Below are 27,687 nucleotides of genomic sequence, written 5' to 3'. Positions count from 1 at the left end.
CACTGTGTATTGTCTGTCTTGTTAAAAGAGAGGTTAGAATAGAATGTTAGCTCCATGGTCCTTTCCTTGACTTACCCTGTGGTCTTGTTTTGCCAGTGTGGTCATGTTGTTGACAGGGTGGTTGTGTTGTGTTTTCCACCCTAGGCCAACGTGGTCAGTGTAAGTCCTGGAACCCAGTTCACGGTCACAGTGACAGCAGACTCTTCCTCCAACATCGGCCCTCTCGTCAGTCGCATAGTGAACACCAACTTGACAGGTGAGACACAAACACTCACACACACACACACACATAAACATACAAACACACACACAAGATCTGCTCTGATCCTTACCCTATACACATTTGACCAGTGGGCAAGACTAGAGGGAAGTGACCATGGAGAACAGATAGATTCATGGATTTTGGTATACTGGAGAGGAAAGGCAAGTGAGGTTAAGGACAACTATTTTTTAGTCTATTCTATCCATGAGTGGGGCGTCACTGGTTTCGTTTTTGAGAGAAGATGAAAGAGGCTAAGAAAGATGAGGTCAGAGGCGGTGCAGACAACATGCTTTTCTAGGAATGTTCTCTATACTTTTCGAAGAACTGTGATAAACAAAAAAATACCCTATTCTGCCCCCTGCTGTATATAAAAAGTACTGTGTGTGTGTGTGTGGGGGGGGGGGGGGGGGGGGGGTGTTGCCTTCCTTTCTGTAAATCCTCTGAGGTAACCTAACCCCAGGCTTTTGAGCAGCAGGAAGAATGGTGCTGCAGTGAATGTCTGTTAAATGCCACTGCTGTGTTAGAACTTATTCACCTGGACCTGGTCTCTCTCTTTATCTCTCTGTCTCTCTGTCTTTCTATCTCAATGTCTGTCTCTGTCTCTCTCCTCTCCCTCTTGGTCTCTCTGCTCTCTCTTTTGGTTTCTCTCTCTCCTCTTTCTCACTTTCTTCTCTCTCTCCTCTCTCTCTTGGTTTCTCTCTCTCCTCTCTCTGTCTCTCTCCTCTCTCTCTCGGTTTCTCTCTCTCCTCTCTCTCTCCTCTCTTTCTCTCCACTCACTCACTTACTCACTCACTCACACTATCTCACACAGAATCAGAAGCAGACATCAGTTCTGCTTGGCCTCAACTGGGATTTCTGAAGTGATAGTACAACAGTAATATTCTGCTGGCCACTTTACTCAAACCCCCAATACGAAATTCTGAAAGTCTTTCTGTTAGATTGCCTCAGCTCTCCTTCCCTCCCATCTTCTCTGTTCTGTTACAGTTTTTTTCAAATGCTTACACATTTCTTTTACTTGTCCTCTTTTTTTCAAAACTTAACACACAAATCCAACAACTGCACACACAAAATGCAAAATGCCTCGCTTCTCTTGCTAAATGAAGCACTGCATTCAAAATATCAAAAACACTTCTAAAAAGCACACATTTGTCTCATGTTGCAAACACTTTTGCCATTATATTACATTTTTGGATATATCATATACACACAGTTATTAAAAACCTAAAGCTCTTCTTTCATGAGCTCCTTTGTAAATGTCTGTACAAGATTGAAAGTAAATGGCAGAGATGATGAAAAATTCATGGTAAACACAAAAACAAGATTGAAACCAAACTTATTTTTTTACTATAAGCATTTGTGGTTGTGAATACAGGATTACACAGTACAAAAGAAAGAGTGTAGTAGGACAGAAACCAAACCTAATTTTGAAAAAGGTGATTACGGAATGGTGTCTGTGTGTGCCATGAACTGTAGCATACAGTAATATATACTATTTTCTACAACATTGTCAGAATGTCTTCTTACAGTCACTGTACTGTTGCACGGTATGATACAGTAATCCACCAATCATGCAGTGCACTGCAGTCAATGGATGCATGGGTGCTAAAATATATGCTTGTGTATAGTATACCGTGTGTTGTGCTGAAACAGCTATTATGTGTACATTAGAACGTGTATATTGTTACATACCTGTTATCTTTTCTACAGTTAAGGTTCAAATTATACCCACCACTGTAAATCAACTCAAATTAGGCTATTTATAGGCCTATTCTAAAGCCATGATTGGTTGGTTTTGAGTAAAGCAATGAGTGTTTGCACATGTGAGGAGTTAGTGTAAGGCACTGATGAATTAGTGTGGCATTTTGATTGGTTGTGTTTGAAAAAGGAAATCAAGATGCTTCCTGTTAGAATTGTTGGTGTTACGTGGAGAATTGTGTGTTGTGTTTTGAAAAAAAGTGTTTTATGAAATTGAAAACTGAGCCCAAAATGTGCGTATGGTTTTGCAGATTTGAGGTGTGGTTCTGGTGTTTGAGTGTCAGGTATCAGAAATTGTGTGAAAAGTAAGGAATTTGTGAATAAGCATTTGAAAAAAACTGTAAACCTTCCTCCTTTGCTCCTCTCCTCTCTAGTTCCCGGTGCTCCATTTAGACTGGAGGGTAAGAGAGTGGGATCCAAAGGGCTTCTCCTGTCTTGGAGCATGCCTCCTGACACTGCCATCGTTGACGAATATGTCATCAGGTGATATTTGGAATGATGCCCAGAAGTGTGCATGCTTTACATAGGAGTCTGTTTCATAATCAAGCATTCCCCAGAACTTGTGCATCTTTCGGCCACAGCTCGTGTGATGTTAGTGATGGTTTTGTCTTCTTTAGGTACAAGGAGATGTGTCCACATCCTGACCCCAGCTTCACACAGGTGACCTCAGACGGGTATGTACCTGAGACCTTGCACTCCAGCTTCACTCCTGGGTCCACCTACAATATCCAGGTACGGTGTGCAGCCACACACACACACTCACACACACACACATCATCACATCCAGGACCTGCACAATAGAGTGTGTTTTGCATGACAGTGAGTGTGTGTGAGTCTAATCAAGGCAGATGCCACAGACAGGGACTTCATTCTCTTGATCTGGTTGAATTATTGATTTAATTGAATTATTGATCAGGTAAACAGATCTATGGAAGGCCCGTGGCTCTTTTTTTCCACTGACTGCTCTCCAATGTGACCACAGTTATTAGTTTTCGGAATTCATTAGCCATTGCTAATCATTTGCTAATCATTTGGCCATCATTGTGTAAAGATCAGAGAGTTGAGTGTGTTAGTCAGTCAGTACAGGATCCAGCCCTGATTGCTACCTGCGCTGAGAATAATGCATGTCACAATGTTTTGAGTCTGTTTCCGTGACTCTTTCCCCTTCCCTCTCTTGCTCTCTCTCTCTCTCTCTCTCTCTCTCTCTCTCTCGCTCTCTATCTCTGTGTCTCTCTCTCTGTCTCGCTCTCTATATCTGTGTCCCTCTCTCTCTGTCTTTCTCGCTTTCTTTATCTTTCCAGGTAGCAGGAAAAAACTCAGCAGGCGTTGGACCATTCAGCAAGTCTTTATACATAAAGACTGCTGAGGCCTGTGGGTATTCAAGCACAGCACGCTTCCAAATCCAGTTATGCACATGCTCAGACATTAGTATCAAAATACCCAGTGTGTGTGCGTGTGTGGGTGTGTGTACGTGCACAGAATGTGTGCAGTTCTTCTCTGCGTTGTCGAATGACTGATGGAGTACGAGTAAAAGATCTCTGTCTTTGTTATGGTGTGTGTGTGCGTGTGTGCTTGCATGTGTGTGTGTGCAGAAAGTGTTAGATTATTCTGTGCATTGTTAAATGACTGATGGGAACTGAGTAAAAAGATCTGTTTTTTTGTTATAGTTCCTGTGTGTGTGTCCACGCGCACGTGTGTGTGTGTACAAAATGTGCGCTTCTTCTCTGCATGGTTTTATGTCTGCTGGTGACAGAGACAAATATCTTAAATTTACATTTTAGGCTTCGTCTTAGCTCTCTATGTTTGTTATACAGTTTGTTTGTATGTGTTTGTGTCTGGCAGCCCCTGGCCTGGTGAACAGCTTAAGTGCCTTTGCTGAGAACCACACCTTCGTAGCAGTTACCTGGTACCTGCCCGAATTCATCAACGGTCTCATCACCAAGTTTGCGGTGAAAGCCAAACACGCTCGCACGGGTCAGACTGTCCGGACACTTGAGCTGAATGCTGAGGACATCATGACTGGAGCTCTACCGCACTGCAACGTACGTCTCTCTCTACCCTCTCTCTCTGTGTGTCTCTATCTCCTCTCTCTCTCGCTCTCGCTCTCCCTTACTTCTTTTAACCCTCCTGCCTCAGACTTCCTTTGTCTGCTTTCTCGGACATGTTTTGTTGTATGTGAATGCAGTCGGTGTGTGTGTGTGTGTCCCTCAGGATGCAGCAGATATCCTTTCTCGTGGGACCCCCAGTCCATCAGAGGTGACGGCCTCTTCTCCCCCCATCACCCTGTCGGCCGTGCCCCCCGCCGCAGCCTGGAGCGTCCCCATCTCTGTGGGGGTGGACAAGCTCCGCCCCTACACCGCCTACGTCTTCGAGGTGTCCGCCTTCACTTCTGAGGGGGAGGGACAGATCGCCTCCACCATGGTCCGCATGCCAGAATCAGGTGCACACTGCTGGAATGTTCTAAGACTAAGTCATAGGCCTGCCAACAGTGCTGGATACAGGGCATCCTGTTCATAGGAGTGAAGTTAGCGTTAGCAGGATGTGTTGAAGCTAGCTAGGGTAAACCTGTGGACAGAGATCAGCCTAAAGTTATATAGCCTATAGCCAGCTGCTTTAAGATGTTCTCTACCTGGTTGGCAATACCTAACTGGGCTGCTCCCATCTGAATATCTTCCTTTATAGCAACTCTGCAGGTTTGTCAACATTGGTCTGATTGAAATCCTTGGTCATAACGTGTGTGCGTGTTGCAGCCCCTGAGGACCCTCCTCAAAACCTCTCTGTGTGGAACGTGACATCCAGGTCCATCTCTCTGTCCTGGGACGCTCCCTCCATCATCACAGGGAGGTTCTCCTACGTCGTTTACCTCTATGGACCCATGGGTACGCGCACGCACACACACACACGCACAGAAACATACCGTCAAGAAATGTATGGAAATGTTACACACTGTGTACCTTTCCAATCCTGTGCGTTTCCAGGGTTAGTCTTTGAAAACAGTACGGGAGACTTGAGGTTCATCTACTCTGGTCTGACCCCCTACACCAGCTACAGAGTGGATGTCAGGGCCAAGTCTGCAGGGGAAGTAGGTCCTGAGACACACAGAGATGTACTCACACCTGCTGAGGGTAAGAATACACACACACAGGGCTGTTTCTGTAGTATCTTTCAATGGTCACTTAAGGATATGTGTGTTTGTGACTTTGTTTAATTACCAGAAAACCCCGCAAAGTTACTGTAATAAGCCCAACAAAAGATGTGCCTTGTGAGGACATTTTATTGGTATAAGGTTTAGGGTTAGCATTAGTGTGAGGGTTAGAATTGACATTAATAGTTGGTGTTGTAGGCTGACATTTAGGGTTCAGGTTAGGTTTCTTGATTAAGGGAAGGGTTCATGTTCAGATTAGGGGATAGGCATGACAGGATTTGTAATGGGACTGAACTCTGAGTTCCCACCAGGATAGCTGTACACAAGATGTGCATGTGCGTGTGCGCGTAGCCCCCAGTGCAGTGCAGGATCTGAAAGCAGTAGCGGAGGACTCGGTGTCTGTGCGTGTGAGCTGGAGGATCCCAGCCCAGCCCAACGGCCTCATCACCCACTACAGCCTCCTGGTGCTGTCAGCTGGGACCCTGCTCCAGGACATCACCCTGTACGGACAACAGGTACACCTGCTGCGCGATATGGCCTGCTACACCCGCTCATCTCATTGGAGATGACCTGGACAGTTAAATACTGAATTTCTCAAATTTCTCAAATGTGTTTAAATCTTCATTTAGACAGTCCAAAGTGTTCTTGTCAGTTGTGCTTGTTGTTATCCAGTGTTAAGGCAGAGTGCACAGTACTGTAGTAATACTGGGCTGGTTCCTCAGGACCTGAACGGGACTGGTCTCTATGGCAATGCGACACCACCTCTAAATGTCTACAACAACTCTCGACGGAGTAAGAGATCAGCTGACTTCAGCTTGACCTCCTCGCCTCCTGCCTTCACGGTCACGCTCTCCGACCGTGCGCCCCCGACCAGCATGGCAGTATCCAGCCTCACCCTCAGCGCTTCAATCATTCCTAACCACAGCCTCAGCCCCACCCCTGACCGCAGGGTCACTACAAGCTTCCTTCCCAGTGGTACCAGTCTGCCCAGTATGGCGGCCGGGACTGGGACCAGCCCTAACTCCGCCTTCCCTCCGACTAGAATCTCTGTGACCTCCCCTTTCTCTGTGACCTCGGCACCCAAAGCCACGCCCCCACCTTGGCTGACAAACCAACCACAGACCAGAGACATGACCTCATACCCCGTCAGCCCCGGCCAGCCACGCCTCTCCACTCGCGCTGCCGCCACAGGAAACGCAGACGTGCCGACACACCCCTCCACACAGGCTGCCTCCACTCTCTCCTCGGGAGGTACCACAGCACTGTCCCTGCTCTGACCTCTGACCTGTCACCTTTACCATCCGGCCTCTGACCTGTCACCTTTACCATCCGGCCTCTGACCGTTCACCTTTACCATCCGGCCTCTGACCGGTCACCTTTACCATCCGGCCTCTGACCTGTCACCTTTACCATCTGGCCTCTGACCTGTCACCTTTACCATCCGGCCTCTGACCTGTCACCTTTACCATCCGGCCTCTGACCTGTCACCTTTACCATCCGGCCTCTGACCTGTCACCTTTACCATCCCACCTCTCACTTTCCACCTGCTGTTGCTTTGCTTACTGATTACATGGGCGCTAGACGACTGTGCCCCTCTGGTATTGCATCATCTGTGTGTGTGTTCTCTAGGTGTGTTGCTGACAGAGAAACTGGGGGATATGTTGTTGGAGCAGCAGTCCCACCTGGTGACTGGACTGAGCCCCTTCACTGAGTACACCTTCACAGTGACCGCCGCTACTGTCATGGGGGAGGGTCCTTCCACAAACACCACCGCAAAGACCCGCGAGCAGGGTGGGCACACACGCACACACGCATGCTAACTCACACACACACACATGGTAAGTCACACACATACAAAGACATTCAAACTTACACACACACACACACGCTAACTCACACACGCACACACATGCTAACTCACTCACACACACGCATGCTAACTCTCACACACACACACTAACTCACTTTCACACTTGCACACACAAATACACACATATAGGAGATCATCCAGTAAGCCACATGTTATGTTTGTATCTCAATCATATATCTTTTATCAAAAGAAATCGGTGGTTGTGTGAGTGTGTAAGTGATTGTGTGTGCTGTTTTAGTACCCAGCTCAGTGGTGGGTGTGTCCTACCAGAACATTAGCTCCACCTCCATCCTGGTGCGATGGTCTCCACCTCAGAGCCCTAACGGACTGATCACACACTACACCCTCTACGGCCAGAAACTCTACATCAACCAGGCACTGCAGCGAGTCACACAAAACACCAGCATACTGCTCACAGGTAATGATGGATTCATTTAGCTTTTATCCAAAGCTATGTACGGGGGGATATTGAACCTGTAACTTCTTGTTCTGCAGTCAAATGCTTAACCGCAGCTCTATCACCTAATCCTAGCCAGGTTGTATTGTTAGAATGTAGAGCGAGACTTGGATTGAGACCTAAACACATTCTCAGTCACTTCAGATACACACGCGAATTCACACTTGAACACACACTCATGGGTTTTGTCTGTGTGTGTGCTCCAGGCCTGGAGAAGTACACTTGGTATAAATTAAGAGTGGCGGCGTCAACGGCAGTAGGAGAGAGCTCTTTGTCTGACAAAGACAACATCTTTGTGGTCACTCCAGAGGATGGTAAGACTTAAACACACACACATACACACCCTCCTCTGCATAGAAACACATGCTTGACGTTTCACCTCGGCCCCCCCTCCTCTCTCTGATACAGAGCCAGACTCCCCCCCTAGGAACCTGACCGTGGTAGAGACCACTCCCTCCACCGCCACTCTGGCCTGGTCCCCCCCAGTGAAGGCCAATGGGGTGATCCAACAGTACGAGGTCCTCTATGAGAACCAATCGTACTCTGCCATGCTGAACTCTTCCTCTGCCAGAGTGACTTTGAGCCAGCTGAAGCCGTCCTCCTACTACAACGTAACTGTCAAGGCATACACACGCCATGGACACGGGAACCAGACCTCCCTCCCCCTGCACATGCTGTCAGGGGAGGATGGTGAGTTCACACAAACACACACACAAACACACACAAGTTTCCTGTTATACACTTTACTGTGAAAACAAGAACAGTCATCAGCATGTGCAAATAGGTGAACATTGTTTAACACCTGTCTGTGTGTGTGTGTATAATCCCCCCCCCCCCCCGCCCCCCCCCAGTTCCAGGCAGTGCTCCATACGACCTCTCCTATGTATCCGTCAGTCCCAGTGAGGTGAACGTGACCTGGAGGCCTCCACTGGTACCCAACGGGGTCATCACACACTACAGCATGCAGCTGTGGAACTCCTCCCACTACCTCAACCTCACCTCCCCCACCAGCCACGCCACCATCACCCACCTGAGGAAGTACGCCCGCTACCGCCTCACCGTGCAGGCACACACTCGCGTCGGCCCCGGGAACCAGACCAGCGATCCACTCAACATCACCACCCTGGAGGATGGTGAGAGGGGGGTGATGAGGGAGGAGGGACTAGGGAGGAGAGACCCGGGGCTGGGCTCGGTTCTGAGGTTTCAGGTGCCTGGTGGATCTGGTTGACCTCTGGAGATTAGCTTCTCATCAGTCTCCATCTCTCCCCTCCACTACAGGATTCAGGCCAGGGTGCAGAGGTTCAGCACAGTGCTGGACCACCACCAATAACCTTCTGTCTCTCCAGGTCCTGCTAGACAATGCTGTGTATGTTACTGTCTCTCCTACAGGGGTGTCTGCTGTGTTGCATCATCTGAAAACGTTTGCAGTCTTCCTCACCAACTTATGCAGTCTTCCTCACCAACTAATTGTTTTCTGTGTGGTGCACACTACTGGCTGTGTGTTGAAGTGTTCTCTGAAACGACCAATAGGAAGTGTTTTTCCCCCTACATCTCAGTCCCAGACACGCCCCCTCAGTTTCTCCAGGCCAGGAAGTTGTCAGACTACCAGGTAGAGTTGTCGTGGGAAGCTCCTCTTGAGGCCAACTCAGATATACTCTACTACTTGGTCAGAGTCTGGTAAGAGACAGCACCTATCTGCTTGTGTGTGTGTGTGTGTGTGGGTGCGTCCGTATGTGTGTGTGTGTCTGCTGTTTTGGATATCTGTCTGCCAAAGATTGGTCCTAAACAACATGGATTCTGTGAAAGATAAGAGTATTGTGATGACTCGTGTCAGGAATGAGACGTCAGAGCAGTGGCAGAACGTGACAGAGACTGTGGTGGTGATCGATGTGGACTCAGAGAGCCGCTACAACGCCTCTGTATCCAGCTGGACCCGGCTGGGGGACGGAGGGGTGCTCGTATATATCAGCTTCACCACCACCGACACAGGTAACACACACACACACACATATACACATACAGTATATACACGCTAGTGCACAGTGCCCGTGATGCTGTCAGTGACACATACAGATTTCTGGAATTATAGATAGTGCAGTGCCCGTGATGCAGCTGGTGATTACTCATATTTTTATATTCTTAAGTTAATATTTTTAGACATGTATATTCCTTTATTTTCTATTTAGCTACTTTCTATTTGTATTTATATCCCTTATTCCTGATATGCTAAGTGTGCAAACGCAACACAAGAGCTTCCCCTCTGGGATCAATAAAGTATTACTGATTCTGATGAGTCACTCAGTGGCTTTGGTACCTACACTGCTCAGATCATAATTGAAATTCTCAAAAGTACTTGTTCAACCTCCATATCATCTAGTCACTTATGCACATCATAAAAGCAAGTCAACTTGTTCTTTTTTTACAAATTGCAAATGCTCTGGTACATTCATGCAAATGAATATGTAGCCTGCAATCGTCTGCTGTTTTCTGAATCATCAACAGTTGATGATCAACTGCTTCTGTCATTTATATTGGTTCTCTGTTAAATAGTCTTATTACCCCCACAAACATCTAGATATTTAGATCATTCCATACGTCATATAGCACAATGGTTGAGCCAGTTGTCATAATTGTAGGCCTAACTCACCATACAGCGCTGTATGTACAGTTCTGCCTGGGGGCTGTTTGCTATGTTTACATGAACATTTGTATTTAATTCCTTTGTGCTATGCATTGCTGTAAAATAGTCTTGTCTTCCTGCATTGCATCCACATAAATTAGACAACAACAACTGAAAGAACATTGTTCCTGTCGAATGCCTGTTTGCTCGCTATATCCATGTCTCTAGAAACTGACGAGGAGGCTAAAGGGGTAGGATTAGTGTTCTTGTCCTTGTACCGTTTGCGGCGTGTTTCATCACGGACAACCGGCCGAGGAGTACGTCTGAATCATCAAGTTTCCGACCCCTGGGCACAAATGTTTGATGGGCCCCTAGCCAACATGGTTTGGTGATCAGGCTTTTATTCTTTCTTTCATGAAATTAGTATGCTATGTCTTTTCAGACATAGCATACTGGACATATATATACTATATATACTATATGCTCTTATTCATATTGGAGGGCACTGTACCTCATTAGAAAATGAAAGGAACCATTGAAAGTAACCATTACAATACAACTTGACTAAAAGCCTCCAACTTTAAGACTGAAATTACGCCTGTTATTGTTAATGTACAGCCCTGTGCTAATACGGTAGCAAGGAATTAAAGGAAAATCTCTGCGTCATCTCTGCTCATACACGCACTTACAGATACACACACACAAATGCAGAACCGTAAACACAGTTATTAAATATCACTGTTTACTTTTTATGGACATTAATGTATGGTTACAACTGTTGTCCCTGTTTGTCGTCTCCCCCAGAGCCCTTTGACCCCCCTCAGAATGTGTCAGTGGTGAACGTGACCTCCTCTGCTGCCACTCTGCTGTGGAACCCCCCCACTCAGCCCAACGGCATCATCACTCACTACACCATACAATACATGGACAACACCACTGAGAAACAGCAGGTGAGCCTCACGCAGGACTGGACTGTGTGGTAATTATATTCAGCGGTAATGGAGTGATCCCTCTCACCCTCTCTCTCTCTCTCTCTCTCTCTCTCTCTCTCTCTCTCTCTCTCTCTCTCTCTCTCTCTCTCTCTCTCTCTCTCTCTCTCTCTCTCTCTCTCTCTCTCTCTCTCTCTCTCTCTCTCTCTCTCTCTCTCTCTCTCTCTCTCTCTCTCTCTCTCTCTCTCTCTGTAGAGAGCCCCAGTGTCTGTGCTGGCCCCTGGGCCCCTGGGCTGGCTGTATTCCTACCGCCTGTCTGGTCTGTTAGGGGGCAGTAACTACAGTCTGTGGATGACCTCCAGCACCATACAGGGAGACGGAGGGGTCAGGAGCGCCCCCCTGACCATGCTCACTCCTGAGAACGGTCAGTCTCTCTCCCTCACACACACACTGAGCAGGCATAGACACAGACTGACAAACAAAACCTGCTTAGTCAGTTATACGGGACGAACACACAGACCCACCTGACAGATCCAGAAACAAATCGATATGGGGAGAAAAAAAGGGGGTCTCCGCAGTTTTTTCCCAAGCTCTTGATAAAATCACGTAAAAACTCTGAGATTTAAAGGTTTGGCTTTCTGCTTGTTAGTGGAAGGAGATAACTGTCAGTCAAACTGGCCCTTTTTGTCCTTCTGAGCTCATTGTAACTCAGAGACAACCAGTTTGTATTTCCTTTTACTGAACAGGGGAAAATGTTATAGAAACCTGTGGTTCCAAAATAGCACAGTATTGTTTACTGTAGGATTGTAAGACTGCATTTCATAGTCTGAGTCTTGTTAAGTACTGCAGGCCTATGTTGTAATTAACGTATAATAAATTCTGGTCCAGACGTCAGCCAGTGAATATCAGACAACTAACGAGAAAAGCAAATATGTTTTCATCTTGTATCTTTTCCAAGTTTAGGCTGCAATTATTATTTTTCAAAAGATTTTTTATGTGATTTTGGGAAAAATTGTGTAGACTGCACCCATGAGCAGGCGACTGTTTAGAACTCTTGTCTCTGTTTCTAACTACTGCCACTGACTGTGTGTCTCTACCTGTGCTCCAGCCTCACTCAGCCAAGCCCCGGAGCTCCAGACCACCCTGCGTCTCGCGCCCAGCCAAGCCCAGCAGGGACTCACATCCCTGGGCTCAGACCCGCACACACCACCCCACTTTCCTCCACTCACCCTCTATAGTGTAGAGGAGAAGGGGGCATGGTCAACCTTCTCTTCACTTTCCCTTTCTCTTGTGTTGGTTGATCCTCAACTACACTTCGTAGGCAGGCTTAGGGACCAGGGGAGGGGCCAAGTGGATGAACGCAGGAAGTGGATGTGTTCGGGATGAGTATCTGCTCTTGTGAAATGTCAACTTTCTCAACTTGATCTTTCTTTTTGAAAAGTCTCCTTCCTCAATGTTTCCTGGTTCCACTGTATAAATGTTTGTAATTATGAATCTGCCCAATATTATGACTGTCTGACAATGATGATAATGACAATAATAATGATGATGATGATAAAGATCATTACTGCACAGTTTAATGGCATGTTTCTCCTCCTAAGGGCCCAGTGTGTGTTTGTTCCATGGATCAATGTTGCTAATTTGCTGTTTACGTATAACTCCATAGTACCAGTACTAATGCTGCTCAGTCCTGGAGAGTAACACCACTCCCCTCCTCCCCCCAGTCCCCAGTGACCCGGTCCACAACCTGAGCGCCCAGATCTTCAGCTCCACCGCCATCATCGTCAGCTGGGACCCTCCCCAGGAGCCCAACGGACGCCCCTTCTACCTGCTCACCCTACAAGAGGCAGGCCACATCCCCGGCCCCCCAGGACCCAACGCCGGCCCCTCCCTGGTCAACAAGACCATCACCAAGACGACCACAGACAACGTCTTCCTCTTCACCAAACTCAGGAAGTACTTCCCCTACGTGGTTACGGTTACTCCGGCAACCGGAGCTGGCCCGGCCCACAATCACACCAGCACGCTGCATCTGAGGACGGACGATGACAGTGAGCCCTCTATCCCGCACACACACACACACATGCGTACACACACACACACACCCCCCTAACCCCCCCCCTCCCCCTTCTCTCCAGTCCCTAGTTCTGCCCCAGTGCTGGTGTCCAGCAGGAATCTGTCCTCGTCTTCTCTGTCTGTGGCGTGGCAGCGTCCCCTGGAGGCCAACGGAGAAATAACCGAGTACCTCGTCACTCTGTTTGGCCCCGGAGGGTCCAACACCACCCAGACCCCCAACACCACCCTCACCCTCACCCAGCTCCAGCCCTACACATCCTACAACCTCTCCATCACCGCCGCGACGCGCAAGGGCTCGGGCCCTGCTCTCCTGCTGCTGCTGCACACTGACGAAGCAGGTCAGATCCCCACGGTCACCTTTGACCTCTGACCCCCCTCGCCCACTTCATCTACCCCAAATCCCGAGCCTGATCCTGCCTAGTTGTCACCCTCCATATTGTGTGTGTGTCTCTGTGTGTGTGTTTCAGGGCCGATGTCCCCTCCAAGGAATTTATCCATCTCTAACCATACTGCCTCCTCTGTGTGGCTCAGCTGGGAGCCCTCACTGGAGCCTAATGGAGTGGTCACGCACTACGGCTTCAGGATCCACGAGCTCAACACACAGACAGTCTCATACCAGGTACCACACACACACACACACACACACTGGGCCCAGACCACCAGTTCAACTAGGAATGGATTTCATGTGATTGTGTGTGCTCTCCTGTTGAAGTGTACCTCTTGTTTCCGCTGGTGTGTGTGTGTGTGTGTGTGTGTGCGTGTGTGTGTGTTAGAACTCCTCAGGTCCGTGGACAGCAGCCCATCTGGCAGGCTTCAGGCCTCACAGCTCTTATGAGATAAGTGTGTGCAGCTACACCAGAGTGGGCCATGGAGACCAATTCAGCCTCGCTGTCTCTTTCACCACCAACGAGTCAGGTGACAAGCGAGCACACACCAGCAGGATCTCACACATAGACCTCACAAATGAACACCAAGACGAAAAATATCTTGGACACATTTTTAGTTTACACCTTTTGATTCCACCTTTTGATTGTGTGTGTGTGTGTTTTCTGTATGTGTGTGTGTGTGTTTTCTGAATGTGTGTGTGTTTTCTGTTTCGTATACGTCCCCAGTGTCCGATGCTGTGAGGAACCTCTCGTGCTCAGGGGTGAGCTGGGACTCAGTACAGCTGACCTGGGAACCCCCCACCAACCCCAACGGCCAGATCCTCTTCTACCAGATCCAGGTGGACTCCCACACACACTCCCTCACACACCAGGCCCCCGCACCCCAGTACGTGGTGAGTGGCCTCCACCCGGATGAAGAATACACACTCACTGTGACGCCCGTCAACTCCGCTGGCCCTGGGGAGAAGATCAACTGCACTGCTGACACACAACCTGAGTCAGGTAGGGTTCCTGGACATTGGTATTACTGCCTAGACACTGTGGGGTACTGTGTACACACTGCATCTTGCTACGGTGCTGCAGTTAATGGAGTGTGTGACCCTTCATTACATACTGCTCTATCCAGCCCTGCTTGTGTGGGATCCCTTTATCTACAGGACACCACTCCCCTGTGCTGTAAGATGTTGTGTGAACTTGTGTTTTCCTCTGCTCCCTTCTCTCCCGGGTCCTCTTCTGCAGTTCCAGGTGTCCCTCGGTTCCTCAACGTGTCTGGGGTCACGCCCACGACTGTGACCCTGCACTGGGCCCCGCCCCTCTCCGCGTCGGGCATGCTCACTGAGTACCACATCACCGTGGAGCTTATTTCCACCACCTGCCAGTCAGACGGGAGCCCAGGCTCCGGGACACACACGGCCCCCGGTGGTGAGCCTGGCCCCACTCTGGGCCCTGGCTGTGTGGATTCCAGGAAGGTGGTGCCTGTGAATGGTTCTGGTGGTTCTGGGGAGAACCCGAGCGTGACCCTCCGGTCTCTGGCCAAGTACAGACAGTACCGCTTCAGAGTGGTGGCGCTGACCAACGCTGGGGAGGGGGAACCCACACCCTGGAGCTCCACGCGCACACTGGCTGGAAGTACGCACACACATACACACATACAAGAGTGCAGGCAGTACGCATTTCAAATTTTCCCCAAACATTCTGTCGAAATACACTGCTGTGATTTAGAACGGTTCACTGTATTTATGTGTGTTTATGTCTCTGTCCCTGTTTCTGCCTCTGTTTCTCCCTCTGCCTCTGTTTCTCCCTCTGCCTCTGTTTCTCCCTCTGCCTCTGTTTCTCCCTCCAGACCCGGACGCCCCTCCTCGTGCCCTGGTGGTGACCCCCACGTCTAACAGCCTCCGCATCCAATGGGACGCTCCCGCGGTGCTCTCTGGCCCCACCTCCTATCTCATAGACATCTTTTCTGTGAGTCACCACACACACACACAGTTCAGTCCCTCTCTCACAGACACACACACCCTCACGCACTCCATCGAATCTGGAGATACAAATCAAGTTGTTGTTATTGGGCGTGGTCCTGTCTCAGTTGGATAGCACATGGGTCAACCGCTCTCTGGTCCGCGCTCCCGGGGAGATGAGGACCCTGGTGGTGTCTAACTTGACGGCGTTCACTCGCTACTCTGTGACCGTGACCGCCTTCACGGGACTTGTGATCAACGCTCGGACGGACGGGAAGGCGAGCCCGCCCCTTAAAATCCGAACTCTGGAGGAAGGTTAGGAGCAGACACATGCACAAACACACAAACACACACACAGGAATGACTTTGAGGTCTGTGAGTGTTGACAACAGCACCTCTCAGCTTGTTTATCTTCGTGAAAGAATCCCCATATTGACAATATTATGTAGGCTCCTTTGAATAGGTCGATTCTTGAGAGTACTCTCTGGAATTAGTTCTTACTCTCTTGCTCGCTTCTGGCTTTCATTTTATACCCTCTCCCCTTTTATAACCCTCTCTCCCTTCTATACCCTCCTCTCCGTCTCGCTTTTCTTCTCCCTCCCTCTCTCTCCTCCTTTACTCCCCCCAGAGCCCAGAGACCCCCCCACAAACGTGACCTTGCTGGTAATTCCAGAGGAAGTGACCCGTGTGTTGGTGAACTTTGCTCCCCCCGAGGAGCCCAATGGGAACATTAGCTCCTACACAGCCCAGGTGTATAGCCAGGGTAAACTGCAGATGACCATCAATGACCTGGTCGTGGTCTACCACAAGAACCACACCCTGACCGCTGTCATACATGGCCTGAAGGGAGGACTCAACTACAGCATACGGGTGAGGGGCACACTCACACACTCATACACACACACGTACACAAACACATAGTCACACACGGACACAAATACAAACATAAATACATATAACACATACACGCAAACAGACATTCATGTAAGGGCACACACAAACACACAGGCACATGTGTGTCCATTCTGGCACATGCACATCTCTACACTGAGCAACACAGCAACTTCCATGCTCCCCTCCCTCCCTCCCTCAGCAATGTCATTCCTTGTCCTCACTCATCATTGTCAGTGCCTTCCTTTCATCCCCTCCCTTTCTTCTCCTCCGTCTCTCTCTCTCTCTCTCTCTCTCTCTCTATCTCTCTCGCTCTTTCTGTCTCTCTCTCCCCTCCCTCCCTCTCTCTCTCTTCCCCTCCCTCTCTCCAGATAGCAGCAGTGAATGGAGCAGGTTTAAGCCCCCCCAGCCCAGAGGTGAAAATCACCACAGGGATCAAAGGTAGAGTGAGGCCCTGTTTAGATCCTGCCACGTCTCCATACTGCCTCCGAGCAGACCTGACACAGACCATTCTGACTGGCCTTCTGCTGACTCAGGGAGCCTTGCTTACTCATTCATGTGTGGCATCATCATATCTGATAAAGTGTGTGTGTGTGTGTGTGTGTGTGTGTGTGTGCGTGTGTTTGTGTGTGGCTAAGCCCCTGCCAAGCCCAGCAGCAGACCGCAGGCATTGGTGGACCGTTCTGGAGTTGCCATAGTAACCTCCAGGAGCATCAGCATCCTCATGCCCCACTGTTACTATAGCGATGACAATGGGCCAATCAGTAGTATCCAGGTCATTGTGGCAGAGTCAGGTGGTATGTTGTTATACTCACTCATTTATGTTAGTCATTTGACATTACTATGTCTGATCACATCATACTCAAACACACATACACAAAGTTAGAGATGGTCAGAAACACATAGATGTTCAAATGAAGCAAAGTGGTGAAAGGGATTTGAGCCTTCAACCCTCTGGTGACTGGATGGCCTCTGGCCCATCTGTCCTTCGTCTCAGTGATGGACAGCAGGAATCTGACCAACTGGCAGAACGCCTACCTCCATCGTCCAACCCCCTACCTGACGGACTCGGGCTTCCCTAACCCTTCGTGTGCCAGGGACGCACCGGCGGACAGGAGCGTGTTCGTACGAGACGGTGGCGAGCGTCTTCCAGACGTGTACGTGATAGGAGAGGACGACCACTGTCTGGCCGAGGAGAGGACGGACGCGCTCTGCAATGGACCCCTCAAACCTAACACTGTCTATGTGTGAGTACACACACTCACACATACACACACAAACAGCTCTTAAACACAACTAGTCCATTTAGATGTTCAGAGCTGCTTCTAAGCTGTGTTGTGCTGTGTGTTGGCCAGATTTCGATTCCGGGCCACCAACATCAACGGACAGTACACTGACTCGGATTTCTCCGAGCATGTCAGAACGGCAGGTATACACACCTCTTTGAACCCCACAGAGTTCCCTAAAGACAGCACACTCGGTAAGTCAACGAAAGAGAAACGAAGGAGAAACATGTTTCTCTCTCCCGAACACAGTGGATGGGTTGTTGACCCGGGATGAACAGATCATTCTGGGCGTCCTCCTCTCCTTCTTCCTGGCTGTGCTCCTCATCCTCATCATCTACGCCTCCGTCAGGTAGGAGCTCTCTCACGCGGGGACACACACGGACTGATCACACCCGCCGCGCCAGGCCTCCGGGGTTCCGAGTGATTGACGTGTTCCTCTTCCCATGGCAGGATTCGCCAGCGCCAGAAGGAGGGCGGGACTTACTCTCCCAGAGAGGCGGAGATTATCGAGACCAAGTTTAAACTAGACCAGCTGATCACTGTGGCAGACCTGGAACTGAAGGAAGAGAAGCTACACCGGTCAGTTGTGTGTGCGCGCGTGTGTGTGTGTGTGTGCGCATGCGGCTAAGCCCCTTCCAAGCCCAACAGTAGACCGCAGGCAATGGCGCACCGTTCTGGAGTTGCCATAGTAATGCACTGTAATGCAACTTGACTAATACGCTCTGGTCGTATCCATCTCGCACACACAACAACACGTCCACACTGCTGCTTTCATGTGATGTCCTCCTGGCTTTGCCTGAGACCGCGCACAAAGCTACGCTAGCTTTTAACCCCTCGCCCACGCTCTCTCTCCAGGTACTCTTCTTTCTTCTTTAGACGGAAGGAGATATTTGTCATCCAGTAAGTTTGGGTGGCACTGTGTGTGTAGCGTTCCACTGTGTGTTGCTGTTGTGCCGTGGTGTCAATAAGTCCCCATGTACGTGGGGACTGCACTGTTAGTCTAGCCCTAGATCACATAGTCAGTCACTTCATCCATCTCTAACTGGAGACCATTATTAGGCAGGGTATGTGTTCCTCACAGTCAGAGATGTGTGGTTTGATCCCTCTTTCATTACTGTGCTGTTGTACCTGTGTGTGGATGTCAGGCTGCTAGGAGAGTGTGTGGTTTGGTGTCTCTGGCAATGCTGTTGGTTGAGGTGGAGTGAGCTATGTGAAGCGGCCTTCTCTGTTCTTGCTAACTGTCACAACTAACCGGACTAGCCCGAGTTTCTTCCTCCTGTTGTGTGACTGTAGTTGTGTCTGTGTTTGCTGTGTCTGTTAGCCGTGTCTGCTGCTAACGATAAAGAGAGTGTGTAACTGTAGTCTGGTTCTTACCCTCTTCTTTCTGAACTCTGTTCCAGGCTTCTCAGTTACAGGAAGTCCCTCAAGTAAGTTATCTTGCTGCTAATGTGCACACTGAGTGCTGCTTAGTGGTTATTGGCTTCATGACATGTCTGTTCAACCTGTCTCGTTTTGCCTCCCTCTCCCTTCCCTTGACTCTCTCTCTCAGACCGGTCAATAAGAAGTCCTTCCTGCAGCACGTGGAAGACCTGTGTGCCAATGACAATTCCAAGTTCCAGGAGGAATTTTCTGTACGTACTATTCCAAACTGTGTGTGTGATTATATACTGTACAGTAGAAGATTACTTTTCATAGAACATATACAGTACAATACCTGCTGCTAGATTCGGTGTCTGTGTGTCTGCCTGTGTGTGTGTCTGCCTGTGTGTGTGTCTGCCTGTGTGTGTGCGCGCGTGTGTGCGAATGCAGGAGCTTCCCAAGCTGCTGCAGGACTTGGCGACCTCAGATGCAGACCTGCCCTGGAACAGGTCCAAGAACCGCTTCACCAACATCAAGCCATGTAGGTGGACCAGGCCAAGACTGCTGCTTAATGCTGTCTCCTTCTGTGTGGATGTCTAGTTAAGTACAGAACACACACAAACTCTCTCTCTGTTGGCTCTCCAGACAACAACAACCGTGTGAAGCTGCTCTCGGAGCCAGGCATGCCCGGGTCGGACTACATTAACGCCAGCTTCATCTCTGTGAGTTTCCCTGGCAGCATAGCAGCTAACCTGGGGTGTAGTCAGAACTGCTGGTATGAGTTAGCCTCTCCCACCATCTGTGAGCATCGGACACCTCTACATCTGTGTGTTTTGGCTCGCGCACCTTCACCTTCATTGCTTTCTCTCTCTCTATATACTGTATGTCTCTCTCTCTTTACTGTCTCTCCCTCCGTGTGTAGGGCTATCTGTGTCCTAATGAGTTCATAGCTACCCAGGGTCCTCTGCCTGGCACTGTGGCAGATTTCTGGAGGATGATTTGGGAGACCAGGACACGCACCATCGCCATGCTCACACAGTGCTATGAGAAGGGCAGGGTAAGACGTCTCTCTGGGTCTGGTGGATGAGGACTATCCGATGCCAGTTCCCTCAGATCAGGGGTCACCCTGTGTGTGTGTGTGTGTGTGTGTGTGTGTGTGTGTGTGTGTGTGTGTGTGTGTGTGTGTGTGTGTGTGTGTGTGTGTGTGTGTGTGTGTGTGTGGGTGGGTGTTCAGATCCGGTGTCACCAGTACTGGCCGGAGGACAACAAGCCGGTGACAGTGTTTGGCGACATCATCATTACCAAGCTGACCGAGGACGTCTACCCAGATTGGACTGTCAGAGCACTCAAAGTTGAAAGGGTAACTCTCACACACACAAACACACTCATGCAACTGCACACACTCTCACAAACTAGAAATCTAGCTCACGACCTCTTGAACTGATTGCGACTTCCTCCTCCTCTCTACTCCTCCTTCCATTTGTGTGTGTGTGTGTGCAGCATGGGGACTATATGGTGGTCCATCATTTCAACTACACGTCCTGGCCAGAGCATGGGGTCCCTGAGTCCAGCAGCACTCTCATCCAGTTTGTCAAAGCCATTCGGGCCAACAGGCACGACAACACCACCATGGTGGTACACTGCAGGTAGGACTGGACTGCACGAGGGGAACTGGAATTGAATCTGCGCCGATACTGTGGTGCCATGACCTGAACGTGTGTGTGTCTATGTGTGTGTGTGTTGTGCACAGTGCTGGTGTGGGCAGGACAGGTGTGTTCATCGCTCTCGACCACCTCATTCAGCACATCAGTGACCATGACTTTGTGGATGTGTACGGACTGGTGGCAGAGCTACGCAGTGAGAGGATGTGCATGGTACAGAATCTGGTGAGTGCATGCGAGTTAACGACACACACACACACCCACACACATATACACACACAAGCCTGTCTCGCACTCAAACTCAGGCCTTTCTCACCTTTCCCACACACAAGTCAGATGTCATTTGGTGTTCGACAGCAAAATAGAATTGTTCAGATGTGTGTTTGTGTGTTTTTTCTCTCAGGCACAGTACATGTTCCTGCACCAAAGCACATTAGACCTCCTGAGTAGTAAAGGGAACAGCCAGTCCATTTGGTTCGTCAACTACTCTGCCCTGGAGAAGATGGACTCGCTGGACGCAATGGAGGGTAAGCAAACACACACATTCACGCTAACTAAGCAAACACACGTTAACACTAGCACCCACACATTCATACAAGTACACCCACAAACGCACACGCATTGACACTAACACACAAACAAGCCTGCACACAAACACTCACCCTGTTCTTGGCGTTTGCAGGTGATATTGAGCTGGAATGGGAGGAGACCACCATGTAATGACCGACACATTTACACCTGGTGTCTGATGAAGAGACACAGTTCGCTGAGTCATAGGGCCAAAAAAGACCCTCAAATAGACCTTTCCAGGTAGGAAGGGGGAAAACTTGGAGAGATTGGGGGAAAAGAGACAGAGGGAGAGACCGGGGGTAGGAATGAAAGAGCGAGAGGCAGAGGAGAAGAAGAGTAATGAGACCAGAGCTAAGCCCCAGACCAGTTCCAGAAGAGTCTAAACAACAGCTTCTCTGCAACCACCCACACACAAGTCCTCACCAATGGAAACACAGAGAGAGAGAGAAAGAGAAAGAGAGAGAGATAGATAGATAGATAGATAGATAGATAGATAGATAGAGAGAGAGAGAGAGAGAGAGAGAGAGAGAGAGAGAGGGAGAGAGGGAGAGAGGGAGAGAGAGAGAGAGAGAGAGAGGAGAGAGAGAGAGAGAGAGAGAGAGAGAGAGAGAGAGAGAGAGAGAGAGAGAGAGAGAGAGAGAGAGAGAGAGAGAGAGAGTGGAGATGGACACAATCATTTGAGGTGAATGGATGCATACAAGTATCTTGCACTAGTCATTTCACTATGTATTACATTTGGTTATTATGTTTTGTCAAATAAGTTATTCAGCCAAATATTGTTTTTGTGTTGGTTTGTTCTATTGTCAGGGTGTTTGAAGTATTCCTGTCAGAGTGTACAGTATATCTGTTTTGATCAAGAAGTAAAATCCTGTATACTATACTGTACTGCTGTATTACTATGTCCCTATCATCTCCCTCTGCCTCCTTTCCTTTCTATACTGTGAATGGGAACTATTCTGTCTTTACACACACGCACACACACACTCACAGTCAGGACGCCAGTAAAAACTACTTTATTCTTTCATTCTCTTCAAACATAAAACTTTATAAATACTGTATTCCATAGGTAAACACTCTCATCTTCTTATAAATATTCTTTATAAACACTTTGTGATGGTGCACAGGTCACTGTTAGTGCTTTACAGTAAAGGTGGGAGAGACTGGATTAAATTCCATGACAACCATCCATAGGGGAGGGGGGCATGGGAGAGGAAAGGGGAGGTGGAAAAATGACCAATCAACTCAACATGCCCTGAACAATGATACAGTTAAAATCTCAAATTCCTGCAAATCATGCTGTAGAATACTGTAGCAAATGAAACTCCAACTTAGTAGACAAACTTAATTGGGTTGATAACTCTTAAATCAACAGATTTTCAAGATAACTCACATATGGGGGATTTTAAATGTATTTTGGCAGCTTTAATGTGTGTGTGTGTTTGTGTGTGTGTATGTTTGTAAATTGGTGTGTGAGTAGGTCTGTGTTTGCAGTGTTACATTTACTGTACAGCATAGCCCTTTTCACACCATTAAAGAGCATCATTGACATTACTATCATGTCATACCTGTAATATGATCAAATTAATGGTAACAAAACTGCAATATATAAAATCTGCCTCCTTTCCATCTGTCATGGCAACAGGGTATACATCTAATATTTATCTGTATAGCTCTTTTCTCTATTTAAACTAGATATTCTCTATACAACTACATACATGTCGATACACACACTGGCACTCCAGTCACTGTATATATTCAAACTATATCACCGTAACAAGAAACAATATACTCTGTGGTGCAAATGATACAAAAATGAACATCTGTGTTATTTCCTGGGTCAGATCCATAGCCTGTACTAAATTCACTGGCTCAAAATATTATGACAATATTCAGGTTGACTTGGGGATTGTACTGAAATCATTTATAGATAAATAAACATACTCTGATAATGCAACATTCAGTGTTCTAATCAATAACATGTATCTGTCAATATTTTTATGCTCAGTGAGTGTGCCGTGTGTGTGTGTGTGTGTGTGTGTGTGTGTGTGTGTGTGTGTGTGTGTGTGTGTGTGTGTGTGTGTGTGTGTGTGTGTACATCCCTCTGTAACATGCAGTCGTTTACAGAACATAGCAGGTGACTGGAAGGGACCATAAGAGATACTATAAGAGGTGAGATTAGGTAACCCTGTATGGAACTAGATTGTACAACATTAATCCCAGGAGTACTCTCCCAGACCCAGATTAAGAATAATCCTGGAATGAGAAGTGTATTCAATGGAAATCCCTTATTCACAGTAATTAGTTCAGAATAGGCCAAGAAAAAAACCCTATTAATGTATTGTAACAGTTCAGGACTGAATCAAATCAGCCCTTTTCAATGTCTTCCGTTAGTATGCTAAATATACAATGGCTTAATGCTCTAAACCCTTGGGAAGGGACAGAGGATAGGAGATATGTGGTAATGAGAAGTACATTTTATCCTGAGCTCTTAAGCACTATTCTACAGAGATTCTGAGTATTAGCTATAACCCCCGCATAAACTCTCACACATACACCTCCATTCCACTTGAAAATCCACTCACATGTTGAATAGGAAAAAAGCAATTCAGATTGCGATGGGCATGTGTCAAGGTCACACTGCTCACTATCTGGATTATACAGGGGAGAGTGGCTGTGGTTTAGCCAAACAGACTCGAGTCCTTCAGGCCCAGTGACAGAACAGGCCCATGTCTTTATCCTGGATGCTGGCTTTGGTCCGACCCTCTCACCCCTTCTGAAGCTGCCTGTGCAAGTCTGTCTGGCAGCTTTTTACAGTCATTAACACACATCACAGCCACACTGCGTGCCAAAGAAAAATGTTTTGAGGTGCATAAACCGGGTGGGAATCACAAGGTCTTGTTTACAAGTTAATGTGTGAGAGAAACAGACAAGACGGTGTATTCAATCTTAGAATATGTGCAGATGCGAGATTAGAAAATCTGTCTTTACAAATGTTTGAAAACGACTCGATATTCAAAAATACTGATTATGTGATTAGACTTACGTCTGAATTCTCTGTATTATTTTTAATTCCTCATCTCCATTTTCTTCTCAACCAACCAACTTCATTTTTCATTTAAGTCCCTTACCCCCTTCTGCAATATACAAGTAATTGTATGTATTGTAGATAAGAGACTCCTCTGAATGGACCATCAGGAAGTTGGTAATGGAAACTGGGAATTGTAGTTTTGTCAGACGATGCTGCGGGAGCCGCTGGAATTCCTCCTCCTTATTGGGTAGGGCAGAGTGTGGTGGAGGGGCATAGGAGAGTCGGGGGGGCAGAACTGGTGGGGGTGGTTATACGGGGGAGGAGGCGGGGGCAGGGGAGGCTGGGGGCCGTCGCCCTCCCTGACATGCACGGGTGTGGACATAGCTGATTGGATCAAGCGGTGGGAGGTAGGGCTCTGGCTGAGGAAAGCCTCCATCCGCCCTCGCCCACTCTGGTCCACGACGATGACCTTGACGATCTGCTGGCATTGAATGAGTGTCTCTGGGCGGAGCTCCCCCAGCTGGCCGGGGCTGTGCAGGGCTGGGGGGGCGGCCAGGGCCAGAGCAGTGGATTCAATGCTGGGCTGGCTCAGCTGGTAGGTCTGCAGCCTGTTGTGAATTGACACCTAGTTTAGGAACAGTCAGAGAACGCATGAGGAGTTACCAGCCTGAACGCAGCCTCTACGCAGCCCTCTGGTGGGTTACACACACGAGCATGCAGGCATGCAGGGAGGGAGCGCATGCAGATGCACACACGCACGCCAGCCCAGATTCATACCTAGGTGGAAAGGAGAGGTTTAAAGTGTGTGTGTGCTAGCACAGTAGGAGGGAGAGCGACTGGGGTAGTGGGGGAGTTGACACCGAGGGTGGGGTGTCGCCCTGACACAGTTATATGCAACTCTGAAGGACAGAAGGCAGGTGGAGGGAAAAAAGAAGGGAGAGAGGAGAGAAAGAAAGAGAATGGATAGGAGGGAGGGGGGGAGGAATTCTATCTTTACTCTGGGCATTTGTAGGAAAGAAGCTGGATTGGATTCACAAAGACACACCTACACATACACAGACATACTGGATATAGCATCAAGCTAGAGAGTGGCAGTGGAGATGGTTTTAGAAAAACCTTCTGGGTCTGATTGTAATTTTTTAAGGCTGGAAGACGTCTGATGTGTTAGCGGTGCACTAAAAGCTAAAAGTGGCTGATGATGCAGTCATGAGGGCTCCACTGGCTGTAGGCTGTAAGCGGTTAGCTGAAGACTAATAGTGACTGATGGAGGGAAGCCCTTGCAGCCAACACCGTCCATAAAGCACACTCCAGCCAACACCAGGCAGTATCATATCGACCCTTCGACCATTTCCCCAAGCAGAAATATAATATCCAGGAAAATCTAATATGTGGTGTAACTGCCTGAGCACACCCAGTTCATTTCAGGTCACTGACAAAGATACACATGAAGCACACGCTACACCCAGATCAAAGCACAAGTCTGCCAGAACATTTATGCGCACACTCAACACACACAAACACAGAACACACACTTACCTGGGTGAGTGTGTGTCACTCACCTCCACTGTGTTGTTGTTGTTGCCTGTCTTCTCATAAGTGTCCTGCTGACCTGAGGAGAGAGAGTTGAGGCTGAGGGAATCTCTCTCTGTCTCACCATCTCACCATCTCTCTCTCTCTCTCTCTCTCTCTCTCTCTCTCTCTCTCTCTCTCTCTCTCTCTCTCTCTCTCTCTGTCTCACCATCTCTCTCTCTGTCTCTCTGTCTCACTATCTCTCTCTGTCTCACCGTCTCTCTCTCTCTCTGTCTCTCTGTCTCACTATCTCTCTCTCTGTCTCACCATCTCTCTCTCTCTCTCTGTCTCACTATCTCTCTCTCTGTCTCTCTGTCTCACTATCTCATTCTGTCTTGTTTTCTCCCCATCTTTCTCTCTCTGTCTCTCTTTCCCTTTTTCCCTCCGTGTTGTGGAGGGTGTGTGTGGGGAGGTACCTGAGGGAGACCCGTGTCCTGTGTGGGTGTCCAGCTGGCTGCCGTTGGTGTGTGAGGAGTGAGGCTGGATCCCCTGCTGTCTCTCCAGCTCCCCTGTACAACACAAATATAAACCCCCAAAGGCCATGACCTCTATCCTCTATCTCTTGTCTCCTGCCCTGTGCGCATCACGTGTGTGCGTACATGTGTTTGAGCGCGTTGCATGTGTTTGCATGTGTGTGTGTGCACGTGTGTGCATGTGCGTTGTGCACGTGTTGCGTGTCCGCATGTTTGTCTCTGTGAGTGTGTGTGCGCGCACATGGACGTTTTCGCGGGTCTGCCTGTGCGTAGGTATAAGAGTGTGTGGGTGTTTGCATGCGTGTATCCATCCTCACATTGGATGTGGATCTGCTCCATCTCGTTGACCTCGGTGATGGACTCTCGCAGCTCCTCGGCAAACTTGCGCAGCTCCTCTCCGCTGGGGGAGCAGAAACTCACCAGCTGTTTCTTCTCGGAGGTGAAGGGGCTCAGCATGGTGATGCCATGAGCATAGCCTGGAGAAGGGACACACATAATCCACACACACACACACACACTGTTAGTCCCCCAGAAGGAGGAGGAGAAACTACCATACATAAGTGATGTCATACATAAGTGATGTCATACATAAGTGATACAGGAGAGAGTCTGAGGTTCTGTGTGTCTTACATTCATTGGAGAACAGATGGAACTGCATGCCCAGTAGACCCATGGCTTTGCAGAAGGTGTACGAGGCAGATGTTTTCTTCTTGGGACACACCTTGAGGATCTACACACAAACACACACACACACACAGAAAGAGAGTCAGTTGGGAGGCGCGCAGCTCCAGAGAGAGGTGCTGGTGTAGAGGATGAGGGTGCTCACCAGAAGGAGGTCGTTGAAAAGGAAAACCTCTCTCTGGTGAGACGACAGCTTCTGTTTCTGAGGCTTGTTGACGTCTGACACTTCAAACAGGCGACAGCAACACACCAAGCGCCTGTGGGGCACAGACAGGATCTACAGACAGAGAAATAGGAGGAGGAGAGAGATAGGACACAGACAGATTGAAATAGAGGAGAGAGACAGGAGAAATAGAGAGATAGGAGAGAAAAAGAGTGAAAGAGAGGAGTGAGATAGAGGAGAGAGGAAGGGAAGAGACAGAACAAACGTATAGAGAAGAGAGAGACAGGGTAGAAAGAAAGACAGAACAGTACAAACATATTAGGACAAAAAGAGAGAAAATAGAAAGGAATACGAATGTTTTTCACCAGTACCGGCAAATATATTGAAAGAAACATGAGTGTTTTTCACCAGTGCTGGTGAAAAAAGAAAACACCCAAAAAACTACACACACAGACACACGAATACTCACGGTTTTCATGCCGAGTATCGACTGCTCCACGCGGCTGACGTAGGTGACATGATCCTCATTGGAGCGGAGCTCTCTCTGTTGG

The 27,687-nt window shown here is 48.5% G+C and overlaps 1 protein-coding gene across 1 annotated transcript in view; it reads left to right on the top strand.

The window, feature by feature from the left end:
* LOC136941697 (phosphatidylinositol phosphatase PTPRQ-like) overlaps nt 1-21,677 on the top strand; it is a 30,642-nt gene extending 8,965 nt beyond the window's left edge. Inside the window, exons 19-63 of the mRNA XM_067234248.1 lie at nt 145-256; nt 2,392-2,500; nt 2,635-2,749; nt 3,319-3,388; nt 3,860-4,059; nt 4,229-4,457; nt 4,768-4,896; nt 4,996-5,142; nt 5,514-5,677; nt 5,885-6,413; nt 6,792-6,953; nt 7,271-7,450; nt 7,696-7,803; nt 7,898-8,179; nt 8,341-8,622; nt 9,046-9,166; nt 9,324-9,478; nt 10,914-11,059; nt 11,294-11,462; nt 12,763-13,089; nt 13,177-13,452; nt 13,582-13,733; nt 13,888-14,029; nt 14,227-14,502; nt 14,740-15,129; nt 15,344-15,462; nt 15,584-15,770; nt 16,084-16,325; nt 16,718-16,787; nt 16,985-17,143; nt 17,344-17,593; nt 17,702-17,775; nt 17,882-17,981; nt 18,083-18,211; nt 18,488-18,532; nt 19,033-19,059; nt 19,182-19,263; nt 19,442-19,532; nt 19,637-19,713; nt 19,914-20,048; nt 20,226-20,351; nt 20,492-20,637; nt 20,742-20,877; nt 21,056-21,179; nt 21,335-21,677. Of these exons, the coding sequence (XP_067090349.1) occupies nt 145-256; nt 2,392-2,500; nt 2,635-2,749; nt 3,319-3,388; nt 3,860-4,059; nt 4,229-4,457; nt 4,768-4,896; nt 4,996-5,142; nt 5,514-5,677; nt 5,885-6,413; nt 6,792-6,953; nt 7,271-7,450; nt 7,696-7,803; nt 7,898-8,179; nt 8,341-8,622; nt 9,046-9,166; nt 9,324-9,478; nt 10,914-11,059; nt 11,294-11,462; nt 12,763-13,089; nt 13,177-13,452; nt 13,582-13,733; nt 13,888-14,029; nt 14,227-14,502; nt 14,740-15,129; nt 15,344-15,462; nt 15,584-15,770; nt 16,084-16,325; nt 16,718-16,787; nt 16,985-17,143; nt 17,344-17,593; nt 17,702-17,775; nt 17,882-17,981; nt 18,083-18,211; nt 18,488-18,532; nt 19,033-19,059; nt 19,182-19,263; nt 19,442-19,532; nt 19,637-19,713; nt 19,914-20,048; nt 20,226-20,351; nt 20,492-20,637; nt 20,742-20,877; nt 21,056-21,179; nt 21,335-21,372 (7,329 nt within the window). The 3' untranslated portion in view covers nt 21,373-21,677. The remainder of the gene's footprint in view (nt 1-144; nt 257-2,391; nt 2,501-2,634; nt 2,750-3,318; nt 3,389-3,859; nt 4,060-4,228; nt 4,458-4,767; nt 4,897-4,995; nt 5,143-5,513; nt 5,678-5,884; nt 6,414-6,791; nt 6,954-7,270; nt 7,451-7,695; nt 7,804-7,897; nt 8,180-8,340; nt 8,623-9,045; nt 9,167-9,323; nt 9,479-10,913; nt 11,060-11,293; nt 11,463-12,762; nt 13,090-13,176; nt 13,453-13,581; nt 13,734-13,887; nt 14,030-14,226; nt 14,503-14,739; nt 15,130-15,343; nt 15,463-15,583; nt 15,771-16,083; nt 16,326-16,717; nt 16,788-16,984; nt 17,144-17,343; nt 17,594-17,701; nt 17,776-17,881; nt 17,982-18,082; nt 18,212-18,487; nt 18,533-19,032; nt 19,060-19,181; nt 19,264-19,441; nt 19,533-19,636; nt 19,714-19,913; nt 20,049-20,225; nt 20,352-20,491; nt 20,638-20,741; nt 20,878-21,055; nt 21,180-21,334) is intronic.
* The last annotated feature ends 6,010 nt before the right edge of the window (nt 21,678-27,687 follow it).

Source organism: Osmerus mordax, chromosome 4, assembly GCF_038355195.1.
Source record: "Osmerus mordax isolate fOsmMor3 chromosome 4, fOsmMor3.pri, whole genome shotgun sequence".
NCBI lineage: Eukaryota > Metazoa > Chordata > Actinopteri > Osmeriformes > Osmeridae > Osmerus > Osmerus mordax.
This window is presented reverse-complemented; position numbering and strand designations above follow the sequence as displayed.